This window comes from Myodes glareolus, chromosome 1 (genome assembly GCF_982192425.1).
Source record: "Myodes glareolus chromosome 1, mMyoGla1.1, whole genome shotgun sequence".
Taxonomy (NCBI): Eukaryota; Metazoa; Chordata; class Mammalia; order Rodentia; family Cricetidae; genus Myodes; species Myodes glareolus.
This window is the reverse complement of record NC_142026.1, coordinates 4,805,107-4,828,927: the sequence shown is the minus strand read 5'-3', so window position 1 is coordinate 4,828,927 and position 23,821 is coordinate 4,805,107. Positions and strand designations below refer to the sequence as shown.

Below are 23,821 nucleotides of genomic sequence, written 5' to 3'. Positions count from 1 at the left end.
TTAGAATATTGGTGATGTTTTGGGGATGTCCTCAGCAGCTAAATGAATGCCCTTCTCTCATTGCTGTAATAATGCTTAGCATAATCATGTCAGCTTGCCCCTTGCTGCCAAGAAAGGACTGAGCTATGCAAGAAAACGGCTTGCCAAAGTTTCTCAGATGATGACATATTTACTTTTGCTCATTTGATCACATCCACTGCTATGTTTTGATATGAGATGAAGTAAATTTGCCATTCATTTCTACATTACCACGGCAGTGGATATTATTTGACAACTACCCTTCTTAAATGAAGCACCTACAGGCAAAATTTTACAATAAACATGACAATATCTACATACACCTAGATATTTGAGTTTTAAAGTTGGAATTCAGTCAGTGAACACTGGTTCTAAATAAAACTGAAAAACAAACTGAAAGTTGCTATGATGTACTTATTTTTACCTACTAAATCAACACCCTTCATATATTCATCCGTATCTCCTAGTCTTCGCCATTTTCAACCATTGCATAACAGATGCAGAGTCCAGAACATTTTTATAGCTATTGGACTTGAAAGAATGATCTGACTTATAATTCAAACATGTCAATATTTAAAATAAAATAGGTAAGAGAGATACCTGACCATTTATTTTCTTGTTAAGGCTGTCATTGAGCCTAGACTTTGTCTCTCTGGATGTTGGAGTCATCATCCTAGGACTTTTGCTATATGAAAAGTAGGGTATTGGGTAAACAAATATGAGAGACATAGAAATATTCTACTGAAATATTTTAGTCATGCAGAGAAAGTAGTGTTTAAGTAAAGTGATGTATATTTATATGCATGTTTTGTATTTTTTTTCTGCTAAGTTGAAGGAGAAAGACCCGGCACACTAAAAATATGGGATAAAATAAGGGTGAGAAGCACATGCAAAAGTAATCTAGAAATTATTTAGTAATTTACTATACTATGAATCTCTATCTATCTATATATACATAGAGATTATATATATAATATATATGTAGTATATACTAACCTGTTATTTAATAGTATACACCTATCTGCATTAAAATTTAGCTTTAATTCCCTAAGAAAGTCTTCCGGTGTTTCAAGAATATTGCACATGAGTAAAACTTGCTAACTAGAACAATTTCCCTCATTCGCTTGAAAAGAAATAGAAATAAATGAAAACTTCAAACAAATGATCTTTCCTTTATTTTGTTCATTCTCTGAACAGTGGTAATTAACATCTACTCAATACTGTGCTCAATCATCTGTCTCCCCTGAGACAGTACTTTCAATTAAACTTTTTATTTCACCCAAGAATGCCTGTTCTCATTGACCACTGCACTTCTTATTGCTGGATTTATGATAATCTAATGCACATCTTCTCACAGGGAGAATGGTTTTATGCATCCTGATTGTTCTCAGGCCAGAAGAGAAGTGCAAAACAAAACCACCCCCTGCGGAAGTCAGGAAGGAAGCTGCATTTGTTTAACACAGTGAGGGGCCTTTCACTACCTGCCCATTGACCTTGACCATTTCCCTGCCCTGGCCTCTCCACGTGCTGGCTGCCGCTGCCTGGCTGGGAGCTTCTGATAAGGGAGGCCAACTCCCCTGAGAGCCTTTGAGAGCAGAGAGCAGAAGCAGCAGCATCTTTGGGATACATCCTCAAAGGAAATCGGCATTTACACTGGAGAGCAGCGCGTCTTGTCTTCAAGGAACTCTACTTGGTGGCAATGAAGCCTGGGTTTGAGCAGGGAGGGGGGTAGCTTTGTCTTTATTTTCCTCTCAGCCAGGGCACACACACAGGACTTGGTTTCTGTTGCAGAAGTGCACAAATAATAGTGACACGTTATTAACTTTGCCACCATGAAAAATGACTTATTTCTTTACACTCACAGTCAGTAACGCGGCTGGGATCAAGGCTCTGTCTCCAGACCTTGTGTCTCAGGGAGAGAGAGGAAGTCACTGTTAGGAAGAGAAAGTTACCGCCAACAAATCAACAGCCTTCAGTTTTTAAAATTTCTTTGTGTGCCTACACACCACATCAAATTATCTAGTTAATAATTGCATTAATATTTATTTATATAATAAACAACCTTTCTAGTTCAAAGAGGAGCTGAGCTGCCCTGTATCTGTGATTATACTGAAAGTATCTGCCAAATTCTCAACAAGTCATTAGGGTTGAACAGACACATTATTCTAACAAAACATTGTAGAAACCAACAATTTTTAGCATTAAATATGACTTAAACCTTAATGAAGTATATTTATAACCCAGTCATTCTTTTTTAACTTGGAATGAAAACAAACTTTAAATAACTGGCAGCTATGTATATGACACAGCAATCCTTCATCAGGAAACACACTAAACACTTAGGTTTCAGTAAACTTGATACTTGCAACTTGAATAATACTTTTTCATAATAAGAAATAATAATAAATTTTGTATGGATTTTAGTTACCCTACAGTATTCCATGAAACTCCAAAACATACAGTCAATATGGGATAATTTACACTCTGATAAAGGAGTTGTACTGAACAATAGCTAGGAAAATTCACCAATATTCCAGCTCAGAAAAAAACAAATGAAGGAAAAGAAAGAAAGAACTTCATGTCCTTGCATGCCGGTTATAGAAGTGAAACTCCTTAGAGTGGCCTCAGCAGCAGAAAACCAAAGAAGGGGCTCCCTCTGCACCTATTACTATGGCAACAAGTGTTGTCATGGCAGAAGGTCAAAGACATAGCCATGTGAAAGGTAACTGTTGGCAATTTGCTAGCTCTCCACTTACTTAGGAGATGGCACCCCAAGGGTCAAATGCTCCCTAGGCATGCAGAAGTGTGGAATAAAAACACCGGCAGAGCAGGACTCCTGCTGCCCATTCAAATATACAGATCATTCATAATTCAGGTCCTGTCTGAACTGAGTGTCAGGTCAAGACTTCATGCACAGAAATTTAGAGCATAGTGTTTGGAAGAGGAAGAATCCCAGGAGACCATTTAGTTCAATCTCCTTTTATAGATAAGAATGTTCTTTTGTCTGTTTACTCTAAATTATTTCTATTTAATGATTTTGGTATTTATTGACTTATGATGCATAGATACAATTCAACTCTTATGTCCTTATTCCAGTTCAGAGTGTGATTGCCTCAAAGAATAAATTTCAAAGGTTGGAAAAGATAGTTAAAAGCATGTCTCTTTAGGCCCAGTGGTGTGTGACATAGTGACAGGGTGTTTGCCTATGTCAAAAGTTCATATGGTTAAAATGTTGTTGTACAGCCGTATAGGAGGAAGGGGGCAGATTTTATCAACTTTGTATTTCTAGAAGTGTATTTGTGAAGGCCCAAAAAATGTGAGCCTATTTCCACCTTGACCAAAGGTCAGAGAGTAAGAACTTACTTCTATTCCTTCAAGGTTATTGTCTGTTTCTACCTCAAACAAAGGTCCCACCTAGATTTAGATCAGAGAGTTCCTCTCTCTAAAGGTTATTGTCAACAGGTGTGGCTAATATCTAGACCTTGTATTTCAGGAATAGAGAAGTAGGTATGTTTGTACCCCAAACAAAAGTCTGCGGATCTAAGTTCCAACTCCCTTAAGAAGATAACACTGGATTCCACCCAGGAGTGGTTTGCCTACAGAATGTTTAGGTTTAGGGTGTGAGCGATACCTGTCTTGTTCTAGCAACAATATATTTATCTAAGAATGTAGTCCTTACCCTTCAATTGGTATGTTCACTTCTTTGTATCATTTTAATGCAGTTTTTTATCTTACTCCTACCTTTTGGAGTTGGGGGTATTTTAAGCAATTGGAAATTAAATGCAGGATTTCATATTCACTGGAGCGCCCTCCCGATACAATCCTGTGTTTTATGTTTTATTATTTCCACTCACATCTTCATGCTCTTCTAATCTCCATGCCCCTGTCCTGGTAAGTGATATTTTTGTTGAGGCTGGTCTGTGACATGTATATCCATAAAAAAGCACACAACAAATAATTTTTTGAATGGAATTAAGATGATAGAGTTCAATGAGCAATCCAAATCTACCCACTTAGAGACATTCCTGGGCCTATTCCCAGTTCTCAAGTTCTCATACCCATGACTAATATTCCTTTGGCTTGCTAACATAATATATTAGACTATAACCATATTAACCTCCAGTGAATGATCTCTTTGAGATATGACTTTGGGGTCATCATTTCCATCCACACTGAGAATCTGTTTCCCTATACCTAACCCCTTTTCTGGTCTCGAGACTTGTTATGTCTAAGAGAAGAAGGCAGAAATCTCACTGGGCAAATTCTTAGTTCCTTTCATGTGGCTGTGATAAAAATAACCCCCCAAAAAGTCATTCATGGAGAAACAGTGTATCTTGGCTCACAGTTTAGGTTACACTCTATCGTGTCCGGAAGTTGAAGATGGTAGGAGTTTGCTGTCACACTGCAAGTTTGGCTGGTCACACTGCATTCAGGAGGAGTCACAGTGAGGAATGCTAGTGCCTGGCTCCTTACTCCTTTTTGCTCAGTACAGGACCCTATCACTGAAGGATGCTGCCCACAGTTAAGGTGGGTCTTCTGACCTTAATCAACCCAACCAAAACAACGTTCATGGTTCTGTCCTGAGACTTGCTTCTTTGGTTATTCTAGAACTTGTCAAGTTGATAATCAGTATTAACGCCTACACCACTCAAGACCTTACAAACACCAAGAAAGTTATAGAAGATTTGCTAGTCTTTGGAGGATGAGAAGACCCAGAAAGAAGAACAGAGGTAGTAATACTCAAGAGCTGGCAGCAAGGGACAAAAATGAAAGAGAGTTTACCACCAGGGGCTTTCCAGGCTGGCCAAACCATACTTGAATGCTGCTGCGTGACAGTCTTCATAAAACCACCCATAGCACAGCTCACGCTACCCACAGAGCCATGAAAAGCCAATCATTGTTTTAAGACTTTATTTTTAGGGGTGGTTTATCAAACAATGGTACATAACTCTAAACATAGAACACACAAGAAAGGACATCTATTAGACTTTAAATTCACATCGACAGGCTTTCTATGTTGTTTTTAGAAAAAGTGTCCTAACAGCAAATTTTATTTGTGTAGTTGCATAAGGAGCTGACACTACTATCAGCATAAGCGAAGTGGATTGTTTCTTCCTGTTCTCCTCCACTGCTGACGGCTCATGCTTTGCCACTCCCTGAAAAGCTTTTCTCTTCTTAATCTTTGAATCTATCCAGGACTTACCCAATGCCCTTTCTCATAAATGTAATCTTTTGTGATTTGAAAATTCTTTGACTTTGGCAGTCTCTTGACCTTTAAATAACTTTGCTTTCTTTCTTTCTAGAATTTCTCCTTCATTGTTGATCTCTCAAATTCTACTTGGAATTTATGTAACTATTTCCCTTCAGTTAGCTTTCCCCACAGATGACAGGCCTGTTTAGATCCACTTCTTCAGCAGAACTTAGCATATCTCGGCAAATGGAGTTCAGGATCATGTTTTAGCATGGTTTTGAATATCCAGTGCATGGCAGAGTATTATTAAATATAATTATAAAATATCTGTTAAAAACATTCTATAAGTTAAACAGAGAATCATGGGAGTTCAGACAATACCACTGCACAACTGAGTCCTATTATCTCCAGAGGAAAGTGGAGGCTCAAGAAGATAGTCTTCATGAATCTCCACTTCTCTTTGAGCTTCATGGAAGAAAAGTATGAATTGATGGTAATGATGAAGATTATATTGTCATTGCCTATTTTGGGCATTTTGGCTTGTTTTCTTTCCATGTTGAATTGAGTATATTTATTTTCTTTCTCTAGTGGGAAGTCAAATGTCTTAAGGGTAAAAAACTCAGCTAATGGGAAGGGGTATAAGGAGGACAACCCCTCTGGTCAGGATGAAGGTTGGTACTTCACCCAGGGATGCAAAAGCATTAGTTCCATGATCTGGCACCACTGTCTCCCATATTTGCTGTCCAAGTTAGGGGTATCTATTACTGTGGTGAAACACCATGACCAAAAGCTAGTTAGGGAGGAAAGAGTTTATTTGATTTACACTTGCACAACACAGTCTACCACTGAAGAAAATGAGAGTAAGACCTCAATCAGGGCAGAAACCTGGAAGCAAGAGCAGATACGGAGGCTGTGGAGGGGAAGTGCTCACTGGCTTACACCCATCAGCTTCCGTTAGAACCTTGGACCACTTGTCCTGGGCGGCCTGATTCACAATGAGCTTGGCCCTCCCACATCAATCCCTAATTAAGGAAATGCCCTACAAGCTAGCCTTTATCCCCATCTTATTGAGGCATTTTCTCAATTGAGCCTCCCTCTCCTCCAATGACTCTAGCTAGTGTCAAGTTGACATAAAACTAGCCAGCACAGACACTCAACAACCCCCGGCCAGGAAAGAGTCCACAGCCAGAGAATGGACATCCAGCAAAGACGCTGTCATGGGAGGTGAGTTTGTTCTCTATCCTGCTGTCATCACTTCTAATGGTACCTAGGCATGTAAGTCTACCTTGACTTCTGTAGTGACGAGGGTTTATGCCAGGGTCTTGTCCATGCTAGACAAGTATTTAACCAACTGAGCATTTAGCTATATCCCCAGTTCTGGAAGTAAATTTTGTAATGAAGAAATACCACAAAGAGTGGTATTTGCATGAAAAAATAAAGAAAGGAAGAAATAAAGAAAGAAAGGAAAGAAGAACAGGAAAGGAAAGAAAAGGAAAGAAAAGAAAGGGAGAGAAGAAGACAAAGGGGAGAAAGAAAAGCTATCAGAAAATTGGAATAACATCTCAAGCTGCTAAGCAATCCTTCCTTAGGCCCTAAGCCTTTAAGAAATGTAAAGAATTAATTACCGAAAGACTAGGTGATAAAAGTCCTTCATATAACTCAATAAGTGGCCAGGAAACATAATTGAACTCCTTTATAATTGAATATCCTGCCATCCAAAGCAGCTTTAAAGAAGGGTAAACTTAAAAAGACATAACAATATTAAATGTTCTTTTGTCTTTTTTAACATTTGTGATAAAATACCCTTTTCCAAAAAGAACAAGGAATTCAGTGGAGCCTCACTTAGGCAGCAACAATAGTTGAATAGTATATGAATTGTGCAGGGGAGGGGGTCTTGATTTAAATAATTATAATATCTTAAAGAAAAATGCATCTTAACCTCTGTGATGCTTTATTATACCTGACAAGTTCAGAGAAAGGGCACCTATCTACTGTTGCATTATGCGTCCCGTGTCTGCACACTCATTAAAAATAATGAGAACATATTTAAAAGTCATTGCCCAGAGAATCTTCAGGGACAGGGCAGGGAAGAGGTAAGTGGCAACAGATTGTTATTTGTCTATCTTTGCTTTATCAGACCTTCAGAAAGAAAGCCAGTGATCTTACGTTGGTCTTGTCTCCTGGTAAAGATCACGTATTCTCCTGGGGAATGCAGCCGACGAAGCATGTTGAGAAATCTCTAAGTACACTCTGCAAATGAAATGGACTGGACTGGCAGCTCCACATGTGTGTTCTTTACTCAGCAACAGCTGGAAAAATCAGCCGTGATCAATTAAGACCACATATTCTTCCCCTAATTGTCAAATGCCCTCTAAACAATGAACATATTTTCTTATCTTACACCAAATCCACCTTCATGAGCACACTGATCACAGAAAGGGAGGCAATTAAGGAAATCAAGATCATCCCCAGAGTTCTGGGTCCGACTTCTCCTGCAGCTGCTCCATAGCAACAGCTTGTATAAATTACTGGTAACATTTGGCTAACTAGATGACAAGGGGGACATAAGAGATGGTTGATCAATATATTATCTTTTTTGGAGCTGTTTAAATATGTATTTTTAGGAAGTTTCTGTTCCTTTTCTAGGCTCATGATGCCTAATCACAGTGGCAGTAGCCACTAACAAGACATAACATCTTGCACTTCGAGAGTTGGACTAAAACTCCCAGTATTTCCTGGTTAGCTTTGCAAGAACATGTAATTAGGCCCTGGCACTTGGAGTGTCTCAAGATCTTTACAGTACAAGGCACATCCCCTTTTACCACCGTCAATCGCCAACAAAACCAGCCTGTGATAAAAGGCTCTAAGCATTTATATTCTGAGACTTGAAAGCCACTGGTCCAGGTACAACGATTGGTTCTTTCTGCAACTGTTTCAATGAGGCCCAACCGGATCATTTATCGCCATCTATTTTATCAAGCCTAGAGTCTGCTGACAGGGTTCAGGAACATTCTTCAGATGTAGCAAATGACTATTAATTCCCCAGCCTTGTGGTTCTTGACCACATTCAAAAGGCTGACAGGGACGAAAACAGTTATCTATATGAAGGGATTCTTACTTAATGGTTCAGTTTTGGAGTGGGGTGTGGGTAATAATCCGGCCTGAAGCAGTTGGGGTGATGTGCAGTGAGGCAAAACTGTATCCGCAAATGGACTTTTAGGAAGAGTCCCCAGTTTGCCATCAGAAGCCTATACATAATTGGGCATGCATATGATTAACATCAGATGTGGAGATGGGACACGTGCAACGGAACAACAATTATAAAACTTAATCCATCAATCAAAACCAAGAACCATCCTCATTACACCCGTTAGTAATCAAAACTCCTAAGTGCTGTAACTGGGCCCTTTTAGTATTTTTACTTCTGTGGCTGTAGCTCCCAGGTGAAATCTTATCTTTTCTACTGCTTTTGTTTAAATAACATTTCTTTGCTACTTTTGCAAATCTATGTGAGTTTTTGCCCCAATTTCTTGAAAAAGAAAACAAGACCCTGGCAACAACTGCCTCTGACCATTGTTCAGGGAATAGCAGTGGGATATGGTGGCTACACTGGGACAATCGGAAGTTCTTTACTCTGCAGCACCCAATAGAGGGAATAGAGGGACAGCATGGAACCGGGGGAATTCAGTAGAACAGACAGATGCCAAAAAAGCCCATAGTCTCCAGAACATTTCCCTCCGGCTTGTCTCTAAGTCTACAAGTTACAAGGTGCCATGTAACAAATTCTGGGCACAATCGAATTGAGTGTGGAGATTTAAATGCACAATCGAGTTGGGCTTGAAGAAGTCAAGTACAATTGAGTTTGCCTAAATGGATCAGGTATAATTGAGTTGGGTAACTGGATTGTACTAACCACTGGCCCTTTGCCAGAATGGGGGGCACATGGCCAAAAAGGCACAACTCAATTGGGCTTGAATTTTCAGAGAATGTGCAATTGTTCACAGAATGCAGGAATAGGGTATGAAATGTGGCTGTTGAAGCTCACCAGCCCCAGACACTGGGTTCTCCTAAGCACTTCGGTTCCTCATCACAGAGCTATTTTCCAACCATTCTCTAATTTGAATAAACATGGAAATCCTCAGGACGATGTGCTGAACAAAACTCAACATCCTCCCTCTGGAGTCTGACTCAGTAGGTCTGTAGGGAAACAGACTGCCTGTCTGTCGTCCCTGAGTGTTTACCGATACCGCAGGCCCTGAGGCCACTCTTGAGAACTATTATAACAAACCACTGTAGCTGTTGTTGGAGCATTTAGGAAGACTTGCAAAGGATCTCTGATATTTCCAAATATAACAATGATACTTGGTACTGCCATGTCTTCATGAGTAAACTTTCCAGCTGGATCGTATAAGTATCTTCATAAGTTACAGAGATAGTCATAAACTTTAAAATACTTGCTTAAGTCACCCTGTCCCATGCTGCTGCGGTAATTAGTGATTGCTTCTATTGAAGATTACAAGGATATTCTTGCATATGTCTTGATTTGCTTTAAAACTGTCCATCACAGGTGTGGTGTGCAATGCACATTAGGAACACAACCAGCTTTAGTAACACATGGCATTCATGCACTCAGTTTACAAACACTGAGCTGTACTGTAGGCACAGGAAACATCAACAGAGGTGAGCATTATTTGGTATTCAGTGCATGTTAGCAACTGTGCTTGGTTACTTATTACATTAACCCTACAATCTACATGGTGTTTTGAACCTCACTTGACAAATGTGGAAACACAGGTACCACAAGGTTGAGTATGAACACAAGTTTTACTTTACATCTAGTCTGTAAGACTCCCAGTTGCAGATTCTAATGGCTATTTCTCTACAGTTCTCAAAGTTTGATGGAGAAATGGACTTTAGTAGGAGGTTCTTAGCAAGTATCCAACATCTCTTTGGCTTTTCAAAGTTATTCCAAATGATACTACTTCTAAAATTTGCTTCATCTATTTGGTACTTGTCAGTCTCTGATTAATTGAAGGCAGTAATACACTCCCATCTTCTTGCTTTGCATTTTGAAATCCCATGTCATCAAGACTCATCTGAAATGTTCGATGCTCACAGAGTTCTTCCTCATCTAGAATGTTCCTGGAATCCCACAACACTTGATTTGTATCATTGCTTCACTGGCAACTCTTTTTTACAGACTCTGGTTAGTCCAAGGTCCTCGAAGAGAGGAATGCATTTTACTCTCCTCTGGAGTTTATCTCCCAAGAACTGGATTAGTATTTCACTGCTGAGGCAGCAGGACTATGTGCCTCTTCAAGCAGATAACTCCCAAGTCTGAGCTTCCTCAGACAGACAACAGTACTTCCACACAGACAAACTGACATGAAAGGAGGAGGGAGACCTGGAAAAAAGTGGTCTGTTAGGAGCTTGAAGAAGAGAAGAATGTCGATTAAAGTTCATTATATATGTATGAAATTATAAAAGAAAATCCAATCTAAAAAAATGCAACACATACTAGCTGACCAGAAATTCAGTAAGAAGGAAATTGAAAATTTGTTGAAAGCTTGAGTGGAAACAGTCACCTAGCACTCCATCTTAAATCACTTAGAGATTTTATTGAAAGAATCTTTGCAATGCAGCAAAGCAGTTTTTTGCATGATAATTTTAATTACAAACCAAACTCTTATATTTTAGTGTATAGAAAAAAAATTGAAATTATCCTTCAATTTCTGCTACTTATCCACAAACAGTCCCTATAACATGAGGCTGAACATGTCAAATGGGGGGAACGCGAGACAAATAATCCTAAGCTAACTCCGAATGAGAATATTCTAAACTTTTTCTTTATTAAAAGGGAAAACTTATGGAAAGGGACAGAGACCCAACATCAAGAAGTGGATCACAGGAAGAAAGGGGTGAGAGGGCGGGACTGTGGTCTTTTGCTACCCCAAAGCCATGCCTCAACTTGGTCCAGCCTCTCACAGGCTGAAAGATGTTTCCCATTAATAACATCCCTTTTTCCTTAAGTATCTTGGTTAATTAAGCATTGAATAATTTGAATCATATAGCCAAAGGGAATAAAATAATATATCAGCTAAACGAGGTTCATCTAAGATTTCATACCAAAATTCTTCCATGATTTATGATGGCAAATAATTCGATATTTGAAGGTGCCATCATTTTTTTCCATCTAATAATAAGCTAAGTAAATCCTGAAGGATTTGGAACCACATCTCATTTGCGTAGATGATGTCACAGGAGCAAGATATCCATGGTAGAGTCAAAATGCAAAGCCTAGTAACCATTAAGCGTACACCATTTGTGTTTCACAACAGCAATACTGCTAAGTGAAGATCAAACCAGCATGGTTTTGGTTTTCAATCATACAGTCTGGGAGAAACTTGCTTGAAATACAGTTAATCCCACTTGCACAGAGCAGCATTTAATAGCAGCCAAACATGGCAGGTAGAAATTATAAACACATTTGAAATTTTCTCAGCTCGTTTTACCCACCAGGGTTGCTGTAATTTTCAGGATAATTTAAAGACACGCAGAAAGTCAGAAAATGAAATGTTAAAGAGATTAACAAAGAAAGGGCAGAATGTTCTTTCCTCACTAATAAATGAAGGAAGACATGCAAATACATGCACATGTTCACACAGAAAATAACTCATCTAGGTCTCTCTCTCTCTTTTTCCCTCTCTCTCCCTTCCTCTCCATAAACGTAGACTTACCTGGGAATAGAATCCCCTCAGATTGGCTGTGGACATGTTTGGGGACATTATCTTGGTTGCTAATTGATGAAAGGTGGCTTCTCCCACTGTGGGTGGTGCCAAGGTCAGGGCTTTATAAAAAGGTGGCTGAGCAGGCTGTAAACAGTGAACCTTGGGAGTTTGTGCTGCAAGCTCGCCTTGGCTTCTCTCAGGGATAGACTAAAACCTCTAAGTTAAATTTTGTCACAGCAATGGAGAAGCAAACTGAGTCAGCAATGAATAGAAACCTTTGGTTCTTCAGAATCTTTTCTAAATAGAAATCCTAAGTCTTTGTATAAGACGAAGGAAAATAAAAAGAATTTCAAGTGCTAAGGGTAAGAAAAGAACGTGTGGCCGCATCCTTCACTGGACAGACCCACAGCCATGAAGTAACATAGTACTCATTCTGAGGAGAGAGGCAGACATAGCAGTCTCCTTGTCCATTCTACCACTAACACCAATCTCAAAGTATCTGCTACAGAAAAATGTTAAGTGGATGATTCTTAAATGTACACTTACCTCATTGGGTGGGGTCTAGAAATGGAAAGATACATTTTAAAGCAGTCATTTCAGTAAGGAAACTAGAAATGGCTAAATTAATGTGACGTTGATGCACAAACTCCCTTTTTCTGAGTGTCAACAGAATTTGAAACAAACAGAAAGTCTGGCTATCCATGCCACAAAACTTAGAACACTACATCGTCACTCAGGAGGAAGGAAGGAGGGGCACACATAAGTTCAGCAGGGTACTCTTGGGTTACAGATTAGGAAGAATGAACAGGAAGTGGATACTGAGACATCTGGAATGACAGGGGCTCATATCTGAGAGACAGTTGTATGTTGGTACTTCCTGTAGACCTGCTGAGCACATGCTCCTCTGGCTATAAGCACTAAGACTCTCCAGGAAGCTAAAGATAACAAGAAAATGAGGACAACTTAGCTGCCAGAAGACAGAACAGACAGTGCTGTTCAGGAGGACAAGCATTCTCATGAATGAGCTGGGCTTAGTAAAGAAAAAAGCACTTTCCTCCAAACAGTGAAAAAAACAAACAGAATTTGTTTTCTTCAAAGGAGAGAAAAACGACAAAGGCAGGAAATGCTGCCCTTCTTCAGTTCCTTGGGCTCTCAATGGAAAGTCAAGAGCAGCATCAGGTTAAGGAAGAATAGACAAAAGTGACACCACCTTCTACTTGAGAAAGGAAAGCACCAAGCTGCATCACCAACACACTGTTCCTTATTTTGTTCGGTCAAAAAGTCCAGAGTATGCTATATGATCAAGGGATTCCTACTGAGCTAGCCTTATGCACACAAACATGGCCTCTTTTTAAACTTCCTGTGTGGTTCTTGCTCCTTACTGCTCAAGGCAGCTGATTAGGTTGGTGAAAAACAAAAACAAAACCAAAAAAGCCAAAACTAAACAACAACAAAATCCTGTTTATTTCCCTCAAATACAGATTCTGGGTTCCTATCTAGGGCCCCACAAACCCTTTCTTTGCTATGATTATAAAAGTGTGCCATATATTTGGATAGTTGATTATCAAACAATAAGTGTCTAGATGTTTGCCAGAATGTTGTAAGAGAATTAATACTAAATGGTTATAAGATAAAAACGAGAATAATTTATTAATATTTATAATCTCATAGTTGCACAATTATTTTATTATGTTCCCTGATAGGCTCAGTCTATGTCATTCTGGAATAGAAATCAAATTCCACTAAAGTCTATTTAACAACAACAAAATAAAACACAGAGACTGCCTCACTTATAGAGTTGATGGGCTACAAAATTATATTTGATATTCATTATTTAGGATCCCAGAATATATTTTAAAACAGTAAGTAAGGAAGTTACAATGTTCAAAAGGTGTCGTTGATCTTAATCCAGTCTCTGGAAATTGCATCTCGAGTGGAATATTATATTCACACTACTACTGAGGAAGGGGTGCACTGGAAGAAATAATTGGAGCTAATGATACTGAGAACTTACAAATGGCCAGAGATGATTCCAGGAGCTCTGTTTGTATGTATTATCTCTTTAATCCTCACAAAAGGCACCCAGTCTATGAAGATAAACCTGACCATGATTGCTGGGCAGCTCCCAGCCACACAGAGAAGTGGTTGATACAGAAAGGCAGTTGGAGGAGCTGGGTTCCAGAGAAGACTCCAGGTATAGAAGACCTTGGTTCTCTCTTCCCAGTTCTTTGAGGAAACTTAGATATATTATGTAACTATGCTGGCACTCATTTTAATTTAAAAGTTGAGAGGTAAACTTACTTGGATGTTAAGAATTCCACTATTCAATTTAATAACATTCCAAATATATTTTTTTAAAAAATAAAAAAGTATCTTTTGAGTTGAGAACTCAAAATTACATACTTTTTTCCTTCTTGTCTAGGGGAAGATGAAGGAAGGCTTCTAGAAGATGGGGATTAGCCTTGGAGTCGGGAATTCCAGAAGATATGGGAGGGAGCTAAAGGAGTTACCAGGTAGAGATGGAGGTTTCTGAGGTTTAAGCAGCCAGTGAGAGCTTTGTCACTTGGGTTCCATTTCGATAATGGATAGGACAGTTCAAATGTCTCTCTTTAAGAAGAGTTTTATTCCTTCCAGAATCATGGTTCATGGAAAGGTCAAAGTTTCTCTCTCTCTCTCTCCTCTCTCTCTCTCTCTCTCTCTCTCTCTCTCTCTCTCTCTCTCTCTCTCCTCTCTCTCTCCTCCCTTTCTTTCTCCTTTCGTCTTCCATCCATACCTTCTTCCCTTTCTTTTTCTCTCTTTCTTTCTCCTTCCTCCCCTCCCCTCTCCTTCCTCCCTCCTTTCCTTTTGTTCTCTCTGTTTATCCTCCCTCCCTCCCTCCCTTCCTTTTCTTTTTCCCTCCCTTCCTTCTTTTCTCTCTCTTTTTGTACTTTTTACCGTCGATATTCCCACAGTGTGTAACAGTGTAATGGGACATTGGGAAAGAAATAGCAATAAAGAATGGAAATTCTATACCCGAAAGTACTTGGAGGGAAGAAGGGAGGACCTGTGAGTAAGATACAGAGCATTACTGGGAATAGTAGCACGGCAGTAAGGCTGTACTCAAGTATGTGCAGAGCACAGATAATAGCTAAGTCAGAGCACAGAGAAATAGGGGTGTGTAGTTGATTTTTCTTTCCTTCATGTGGGTCGTGGAGACAGAACTCAGGTCATCAGGTTTGCCAGGCCGTGTCTTTACTGCTGAACCATCTCATGGGTCCAACATTTTTGGCAGGTGATAAGGCAGGCTGGGTTTGAATATTCTAAGTAATTCATTTCCTCCTTGTGTATTTGCATGGTTGAGAAGTTCTTATAACATTACTCTCTTCCAACCATTTGCCTTGGGTCAAGCACAAAATGAGCTGAAAATGAGTTTGAATTATTTTTGTACTCCTAGATTCTCCAACTTTGTACTGAGAAGATAGTAGGTGATTCATTGAATGGATGCTTAAATTGATTAATAGATTAATGGTTTAGGAAAGGTTGAAAGTTCATTTTTCAATCTATGCAACACCACTTCACATATTTGGTAATAATATCTTTAAACAGCCCCTCAATAGCTACTAATCCTGGTTGCTCACTTACCTCTGACAACCTCTCCTGCCACTTATATAAGCCCTTGTCAGTTCCTTCAGATTCAAAGGAAAGACAAATTCAAATCAAGAGGTAACCAAGAGTCCTTTTTATCATATCATCTTTTGCTTGTTGTCCTTACATATAAATGTCCTTTTAAATTTTCTATAATCATTCTAAAAGCAAAGTATTTCAATAAATAAACATGTTCTCTTTTTTAACAAATGTAAACTCTTTAACATTTTAGGTGTACTTCTTCCCAATCGTTTTTCAAGCCTTTATATAATTAGATAATTTATCATGTATAATTTTATGTCTTATATCTTAATTAGTTTATGCTATGGATTTTCTCAAATTATAAATAAATCTTCAATAATACCATTTAAAGTAGTGATTATATTTCACTGGAGAAATATTTAGTTATTTATTTAACCAACAGCTTCTAGTTGTACACATTAAACATGTTACTATGCTATATATGAGGGAAAATCAATGTACATAACTATTTGTACATCTTTGATCATTAATTAAAAAATTACTAGTTGAGTAGTTTCTGGGTGGAAAAGATTCATTTTTCATGACTTGAAATTCTCTGAAGACACCTTTCTCAGAGTCCAGCAAGACTGAACTCCCGTCAGTGTGAGTGCTGGGCTCGGAAGATGCCTTCATGGTCCTCATGCTCATTTTGAACACTGGAGTATATTTTTATTTCCATTCATTGAATTTTTCTCTTCTAAGTAATATTTTATTAATTCTTTAAGACTCTATTTTTAAAATTAATTTTATATACTTTATTATAAAAACATAAATAAATAAAAACATCATACACCACAATTAACCAGACCCAAAGTCATACAACTTAATAAATACTGATAGTTAGAAAAGGCATTCAAAATAACAGCGCAACTTCACATTAAATTTTACACTCTTAGTATCAAATATATCTTATACACCTATTCACTGCCAAAACAAAACAAAAATCTATGATAGGCCTAGAACTAAAAGGAAAAAATGGCTTTTTATTCTTTTCATAACTCACGTCCCCCTGAGTGAAGGGACAATTTTATGCAATATAGTTTGATATTCTCTCCCAATATAATTCTCTCCCAGAATTCCTCCCAGATCTACCCTACTCCCCAAACTCTCCAACTTCCTCCTCCTCCTTTCTTTCCTTCCTTTCTTCCTCCCCCTCTCCTTCCCTCCCTCCCCCATCCCCTTCCTTCCTTCCTTCCTTCCTTCCTTCCTTCCTTCCTTCCTTCCTTCCTTCTTTCCTTCCTTCCTTCCTTTCTTTCTTTATTTCTTTTCTTTCTTCAAAACTCCACTAACTCCTGTTTCTGTTGCTCAAATATTCTCGGGTACAGCGCCCACCCCTGGATCATGCTTGTCTGACCATGGACACCTTTAAAGAAAACTTATCCACCTTCTCACAGGAGCTACCCACGCCAATAGTTATTCAGCTAGGAGTAAAGCTTACCGCCCACTTCACCCTCTCCCCCTCCATGGTGGGGTTTTGTCTTGTTTGAGCTTGTATAGCATTTGTTTGCACTGTCACAACGGCCGTGAGCTCATAGATGGAACTGCTCTGTTTTGTTCAGAAAACTGTTTCTTCTCCCACTGGAATCACCCACTGCCTCTGGCCATTAAAATTTTTCTGTCACCCTCTTCTGCAATGACTCCTGAGCTTTGTGGGGAGGTGTGTGATACAGATGTTCCATTTGGGACTGAGAATTCAGAAGTCTTTTATTCTCCACAGATTGACCAGTTGTAGCTCTCCAAGTTAATCATCATTTTCTATAAGAAGCAGCTTCTTGATGAGAGTCGAGAGCTGCTCTAATCTATGATTATCAAATATGTTCTTAGGAGCCCATTAAGTAGAACAATAGTAGTAAATTAAAGTAGGGTCTATGACCTCAGGACACACAGGTTCTAACAGGGCCAGGTATGGATTCCTTCCTGTGGATCAGAATTCAGTCCAGTCACAAAGTGTTTGGTTACTCCCAATTCACTGGAGGCATATGTTGCAAGGCCATTCATTATTGCGGCTAGAGACTACAGACAGGGGAGACTGGTGATTACTCTCTTCTGGCAGTATGGAGAGCACCTTCCAGCACTATGAAAGCTAGGCAGCCCACATTCCAGGTTAGTACCAATTTATTTCTCCATGTTTTCTCACTCCAGTATGTGGTATCTTCAGCAATAGGGTCCTACTGCCAAGTTTTGGAGGTTAACCAAGAGTAATGGCAAAACTCTATAATGTTTGTGGGTCTACGTAAGCCCAACGGCCAACAACTCCAACAATCGGAACGCCTAAGATAAGAAAGACAACACATGGTGATATGTGTGTGGGGAAATGGGGATACTTACTCCTGCTGGGAGTGAAAACTGCTACAGCCACTACTGCATTCAGTGTGGAGGTTTCTTTAAAAGACAGACACATATCTGTCACATGACCCAGCTATATACCCAAAAGACCCTATATCCTACTAGAGAGATGCCTGCTCATCTGTGTTAATTGCTAATCTATCCACAATATCCAGTACATATAAACAGCCTAGATGTTCATCAACCATTGACTAGATAATGAACATGTGGTAGACTTATACAATGGGATATTGTTCATCTGTTAAAAATTCAAAATTACAAAATTTACAGGCAAATTAATAAAACTTATAAATATATAAAAACATTACATACCATCATTCTGAGTGAGGTGATCCAGAAAGTCAAATGTCACATGTTTACTCTCATATGTAGATACTAGATTTAAATTTTAGCTTTGTATGTTTTCTTTACATAACCCACAGAAGTCAAGAAGGTAATAAAGGACCACAAAGTGGCATGTGTGTGTCATCAAGGGAGCTCTCAAGGGAAGGGAGATAAAATACAGTGTATAGGTGGTCCGGGAAGGAATAATGAAACTGGAAAGGTTAAACTAGGTGGGTTTAGAGGGTTAAGGAGGAAGAATGGGAGGGATGACTAACTCTAAAGACCTTTGGAGAAAATCATATGGAAACCTAATAATGTAGAAGCTTCTTAAAATATATACAAATAAACTTTACATGGAGTTACCCCATATAGAAGAACAGGCTATTAGGTCTATAGGTTAGCATAAAAGGCCTGGTGCCCATATAGTTACCTCTTTTGAGTTATTTCTTTTATGTATTTGTTAAATTTTAATTTTAAAACAGTTGTAGACCTAGAGAAAAATGTCACACTAGAACAACATTATTTTGTACATTCCTCATCCAGTTTTCCTGTCTATGCATGTCTCCCATTAAGTTGGTACTTAGAATGCTCATTAAAGGAGACCTATGGACTATGTTGCTCATCTAGTTCATAATATTAACTCAAACATATATTTTACTGACTTGCTTGAAAAGCTATTCGTTATCAAAATCTATTTGAGTTTGTGTTGTGTATATATACTGTCCCCCACCCCTCCAGTTCTTCAGTAGTCCTACAAGTCTGGTACTCCAAATGGGATCAAATGGGATAACACACACATGCCGAACATTTGCTCCGAACACTAAATTTAGCATCAGTACCCTGCTAGTGTGAGTTCCACATGGATGCTAACCAGTACTCAGCTAGTGGGAGTTCCGCATGGATGCTAACCAGTACTCAGCTAGTGTGAGGTCCACATGGATGCTAACCAGTACTCAGCTACTGTCAGTTCTACATGGATGCTAACCAGTACTCAGCTAGTGGGAGTTCCACATAGATGCTAATCACAGCACTGAAAGTTCAGGGAGACAGAGATTTGAATATTACCAGCTCTCGGGGCAGGAAACTCCCTTCTTGGCGGGCAATGACCAGGGATACTGTTTCTCCCTGCTTGGTGCTCCTCAGCATGGCTACAAGCTCTTCCTGAGTTCTTCCTGTGACATCTCTGCCGTTTACCTAGTGAGCAGAACCATATACATATCAACAGTTAGAACATTACCTATCACCTCCCCTGGCCCTTTTATTTGAGACAGGTCTTGCTGAGTTGGCCAGCAATGTATTGCTGTAAAGTCAAGGCTGTCCTTGAACTCAGATCTTTCTGACAGGGTTATTGAATTTTGGGATTATAGGCATGTACCACCATGCACAGCTCCTAGGTGATTTTTTGAATTCTTTATTTTGTGAATTATATGCAACAAATGGGTTCATGAATTCCATGAAGCAATGAAAAGATGATACTAAGAATATGGCCAAATATATTTCAATAATAAAATGGACATCATAATTTTGATACTTAGACAAACTCAATCAAAAAATTGTTTTATACTGGAATTTTTTCTTAAGTCATTACATTTTTACAAGGGGAAAATCAGATTGAGAAATGTCAGAAATTAATTTATCAAATAGGTATGAAATAGACTGCAATTTACCATGCAGAAGTGGATTATTTAATTTATAGAAGATTACTCAAGAAGTCCATGTATTTTAGTGTAATCCCAAATGTTCCTTTTGTCTAGAAAAGTGTTATCAACAGGTTACCATAGGTTACTGGACATCAGCCTCAGAGCTCCATGTGTCAGGTGGAGCATCCTTCCTGATCTAGAACTACGTGAACTGCCAAAATGTTTCCAAAACTTACTTAATAATATACTTTTTATTGACTTTTATTGAGCTCTACATTTCTCTCTGCTCTTCTCCCTGCCTCTCCCCTCCCCTTCAACCCTATCCCAAGATTCCCATGCACACAGTTTACTCAGGAGAGCTTGTCTTTTTCTACTTCCCATTTAGATTAGATCTATATATGTTTCTCTTAAGGTCTTCATTGTTGTCTAAGTTCTCTGGGACTGTGGTTTGTAAGCTGGTTTTCTTCACTTTATGTTTAAAAACCACCTATGAGTGAATACATGTGATATTTGTCTTTCTGTGCCTGGGTTACCTCACTCAAAATGATGTTTTCTAGCTCAATCAATTTGCCTGCAAAATTCAAGATGTCATTTTTTTTTCTGCTGTGTAGTACTCCATTGTGTAAATGTTCCACATTTTCCTTATCCATTCTTCTTCGGTTGAGGGGCATTTAGGTCTGGCCATGACAAACAATGCTGCTATGAACATAGTTGAGCACATGTCACCATGGCACGATTCTTTGAATATATACCCAAAAGTGGTATTACTGGGTCCTGAGGAAGGTTGTTTCCTAATTTTCTGAGGAATTACCACACTGACATCCAAAGGAGCTGGACCAGCTTGCACTCCCACCAGCAATGCAGAAGTGTTCCCTTTTCCCCACAACCTCTCCAGCATAAGCTGTCATCAGTGTTTTTGATCTTGGCCATTCTTACAGGTGTAAAATGGAATCTCAGAGTTGTTTTGATTTACATTTCTCTGATGACTAAGGATGTTGAACATTTCCTTAAATGTCTTTCAGCTATTTTAGATTCCTCTGTTGATAGTTCTCTGTTTAGGTCTATACTCTATTTTTTAATTGGATTATTTGTTCTTTTGATGATCAGTTTCCTGAGTTCTTCGTATAATTTGGAGATCAGAACTCTGTCTTATGTGGGGTTGGTGAAGATCTTTTCCCATCCTGTAGGCTTTCATTTTGTCTTGTTGACCATGTACTTTCCTTTACAGAAGATTTTCAGTTTCAGGAGGTCCCATTTATTAATTGCTTCTCTCAGTGTCTGTGCTGCTGGGGTTAAATTTAGGAAGTGGTCTCCTGTGCCAATCAATGCGTTCAAGTGTACTTTCCACTTTCTCTTCTATAAGGTTTAGTGTGACTGGCTTTATGTTGAGGTCTTTGATCCATTTGGGTTGAGTTTGATAGATATGAGTCTATTTTAATTCTTCTACATGTTGATACCCAATTGTGCCAGCCTCATTTGTTAAATATGCTTTCTTTTTTCAATTTGATATTTTTTGCTTCCTTGTCAAAAATCCGGTGTTTGAAGGTGTGTGGATTAATATCCAGGTCTTTGATTGGGTTTCACTGGTCTTTTTGTCTGTTCTTATGCCAATACCCAGGCTGTTTTCAGTACTGTAGCTCTTTAGTAGAGTTTAAAATCAGGGACTGTAATGCCTTCTTTTACTGTACAGGATTGTTTTGGCAATCCTGGGTTTTTGCTTTTCCATATGAAGTTGAGTACTGTTCTTTCAAGGTCTGTGAAGAATTCTGCTAGGCATTGCATTGAATCTGTAGATTGCTTTTGGCAAGATTGCCATTTTTACTATGTTTATTCTACCTACACAAGAGCATGGGAGATCTTTCCATTTTCTGGTGTTTTCTTCAATTTCTTTCTTCGAAGATTTAAAGTTCTTGTCATACAAGTTTTCCATTTGTTTGGTTAGAGTTACTCCGAGATATTTTATGTTATTTGTGGCTATTGTGAAGGGTGTTGTTTCTCTGATTTCTTCCCCAGCTTTTTTATCATCTGTGTACAGGAGGGCTACTGATTTTTTTGAGTTAATCTTGTATCCTGCTACAGTAGTGAAAGTGTTTATGAGTTGTAGAAATTCCTTGGTAGAATTTTTGGGGTTGCTTATGTAAACTATCATATTGTCAGCCAACAGTGAGAGGTTGACTTCTTCTTTTCTGATTTTTATCCCCTTGATCTCCTTTTGGTGTTTTATTGCTCTAGCCAGGACCTCAAGAACTATATTGAATAGATACAAAGAGAGTGAAAAACCTTGTCTTATTCCTAATTTTAGTGGGATCACTGGGAGTTTCTCTCCATTTAGTTTGATGTTGGCTGTTGGCTTGCTGTATATTGCCTTAATTATGTTTAGGTATGTTCCTTGTATCCCTGATCTTTCCAAGACCTTTATCATGAAGTGAAGTTGTATTTTGTCGAAAGCTTTTTCAGCATCTAATGAGATGACCATGTGGTTTTTATTTTTCAGCTTGTTTATATGGTGGATTACGTTGACAGATTTTTGTATGCTGAACCATCCCTGAATCTCTGGGATGAAGTCAACTTGATCATGTGGATGATGGTTCTGATGTGTTCTTGGATTTGATTTGCCAGTATTTTATTTAGTATTTTTGCATCAATGTTCATGAACGAGATTGGTCTGTAATTCTCTTTTTTAGTAATGTTTTTCTGTATTTTGGGTATCAGGGTAATTGTAGCCTCAGAAAGAGGTTGGCAATGTTCCCTCTGTTTCTATTGTGTGGAATAATTTGAGGAGCATTGGTATTAGTTCTTCTTTGAAAATCTCGTACAATTCTGAGCTGAAACCATCTGGTCCTGTGCTTTTTTTTTTTTGATGACTGTTTCTATTTCTTCAGCAGTTATAGGTTTGTTTAATTTGCTTATGTGGTCTTGATTTAATTTCGGTAAGTGATATTTTCCAGAAAGTTGTCCATTTTCTTCAAGTTTTCCGATTTTGTGGAGTACAGATTTTTAAAATATGACCTTATGATTCTCTGTATTTTCTTTGTGTCTATTATGTCCCTATTTTCATTTCTGATTTTGTTAATTTGGATATTCTCTCTCTGCCTTTGGTTAGTTTGGATAAAGGTTTGTCTACATTGTTGATTTTCTTGAAGAACCAACTATTTGTCTCATTGATTCTTTGTATTGTTTTCTTTGTTTCTATTTTGTTGATTTCAGTTCTCAATTTTATTATTTTCTGCCATCTAGTTCTCCTTTGTGAGTTTGATTCTTTTTGTTCTAGAGTTTTCAAATGTTCTGTTAACTCACTAGTGTGGGATTTTTCAAGCTTCTTCATGTAGGCATTTAGTGCTATGAACTTTCCTCTTAACATTGCTTTCATTGTGTCCCATAAATTTGGATATATTGTGTAGTCACTTTCATTGAATTTTAGGAAGTCTTTAATTTCTCCCTTTATTTCTTCCTTGACCTATTGATGATTCAGGTGAGCACTGTTTAATTTCCATGTGTTTGTGTGCTTTCTGGAATTAGTATTGCTATTGACTTTTAGTTTTAAACCATGGTGATCTGATTAGATACATGGGGTTATTCCAATATTTTTGTATTTATTGAGGTTTGTTTTGTTACCAAGTATGTGGACAATGTTTGAGAAGGTTCCATGAGGTGTTGAGAAGAAGGTATATTCTTTTCCATTTGGATGGAATATTCTGTAGATGTCTGTTAAGTCCGTTTGAGTCATGACATCTGTTAGTTCCCTTATTTTTCTGTTCATTTTTTGTCTAACTGACCTGTCTAGTGGTTAGAAGGGAGTGTTGAAGTGTGTGAGGGGTTTAATGTATGATTTAAGCTTTAGAAGTGTTTCTTTTACATTCAAAGGTGCCCTTGTCTTTTGGGCAGATGTTTAGTATTGAGATTTCCTCTTGATGGATTTTTTCCTGTGA

At 38.4% G+C, this 23,821-nt stretch overlaps 1 protein-coding gene across 6 annotated transcripts in view; it reads right to left on the bottom strand.

Moving 5' to 3' along the window:
• Nucleotides 1-23,821, bottom strand: part of Pard3b (par-3 family cell polarity regulator beta) — a 974,006-nt gene that overhangs the window by 441,587 nt on the left and 508,598 nt on the right. For all 6 annotated transcript variants that reach the window (XM_048458971.3, XM_048458969.3, XM_048458967.3 and 3 more), the window contains one exon: nucleotides 19,318-19,446. In XM_048458971.3, coding sequence (XP_048314928.3) covers nucleotides 19,318-19,446 — 129 coding nt within the window. The remainder of the gene's footprint in view (nucleotides 1-19,317; nucleotides 19,447-23,821) is intronic.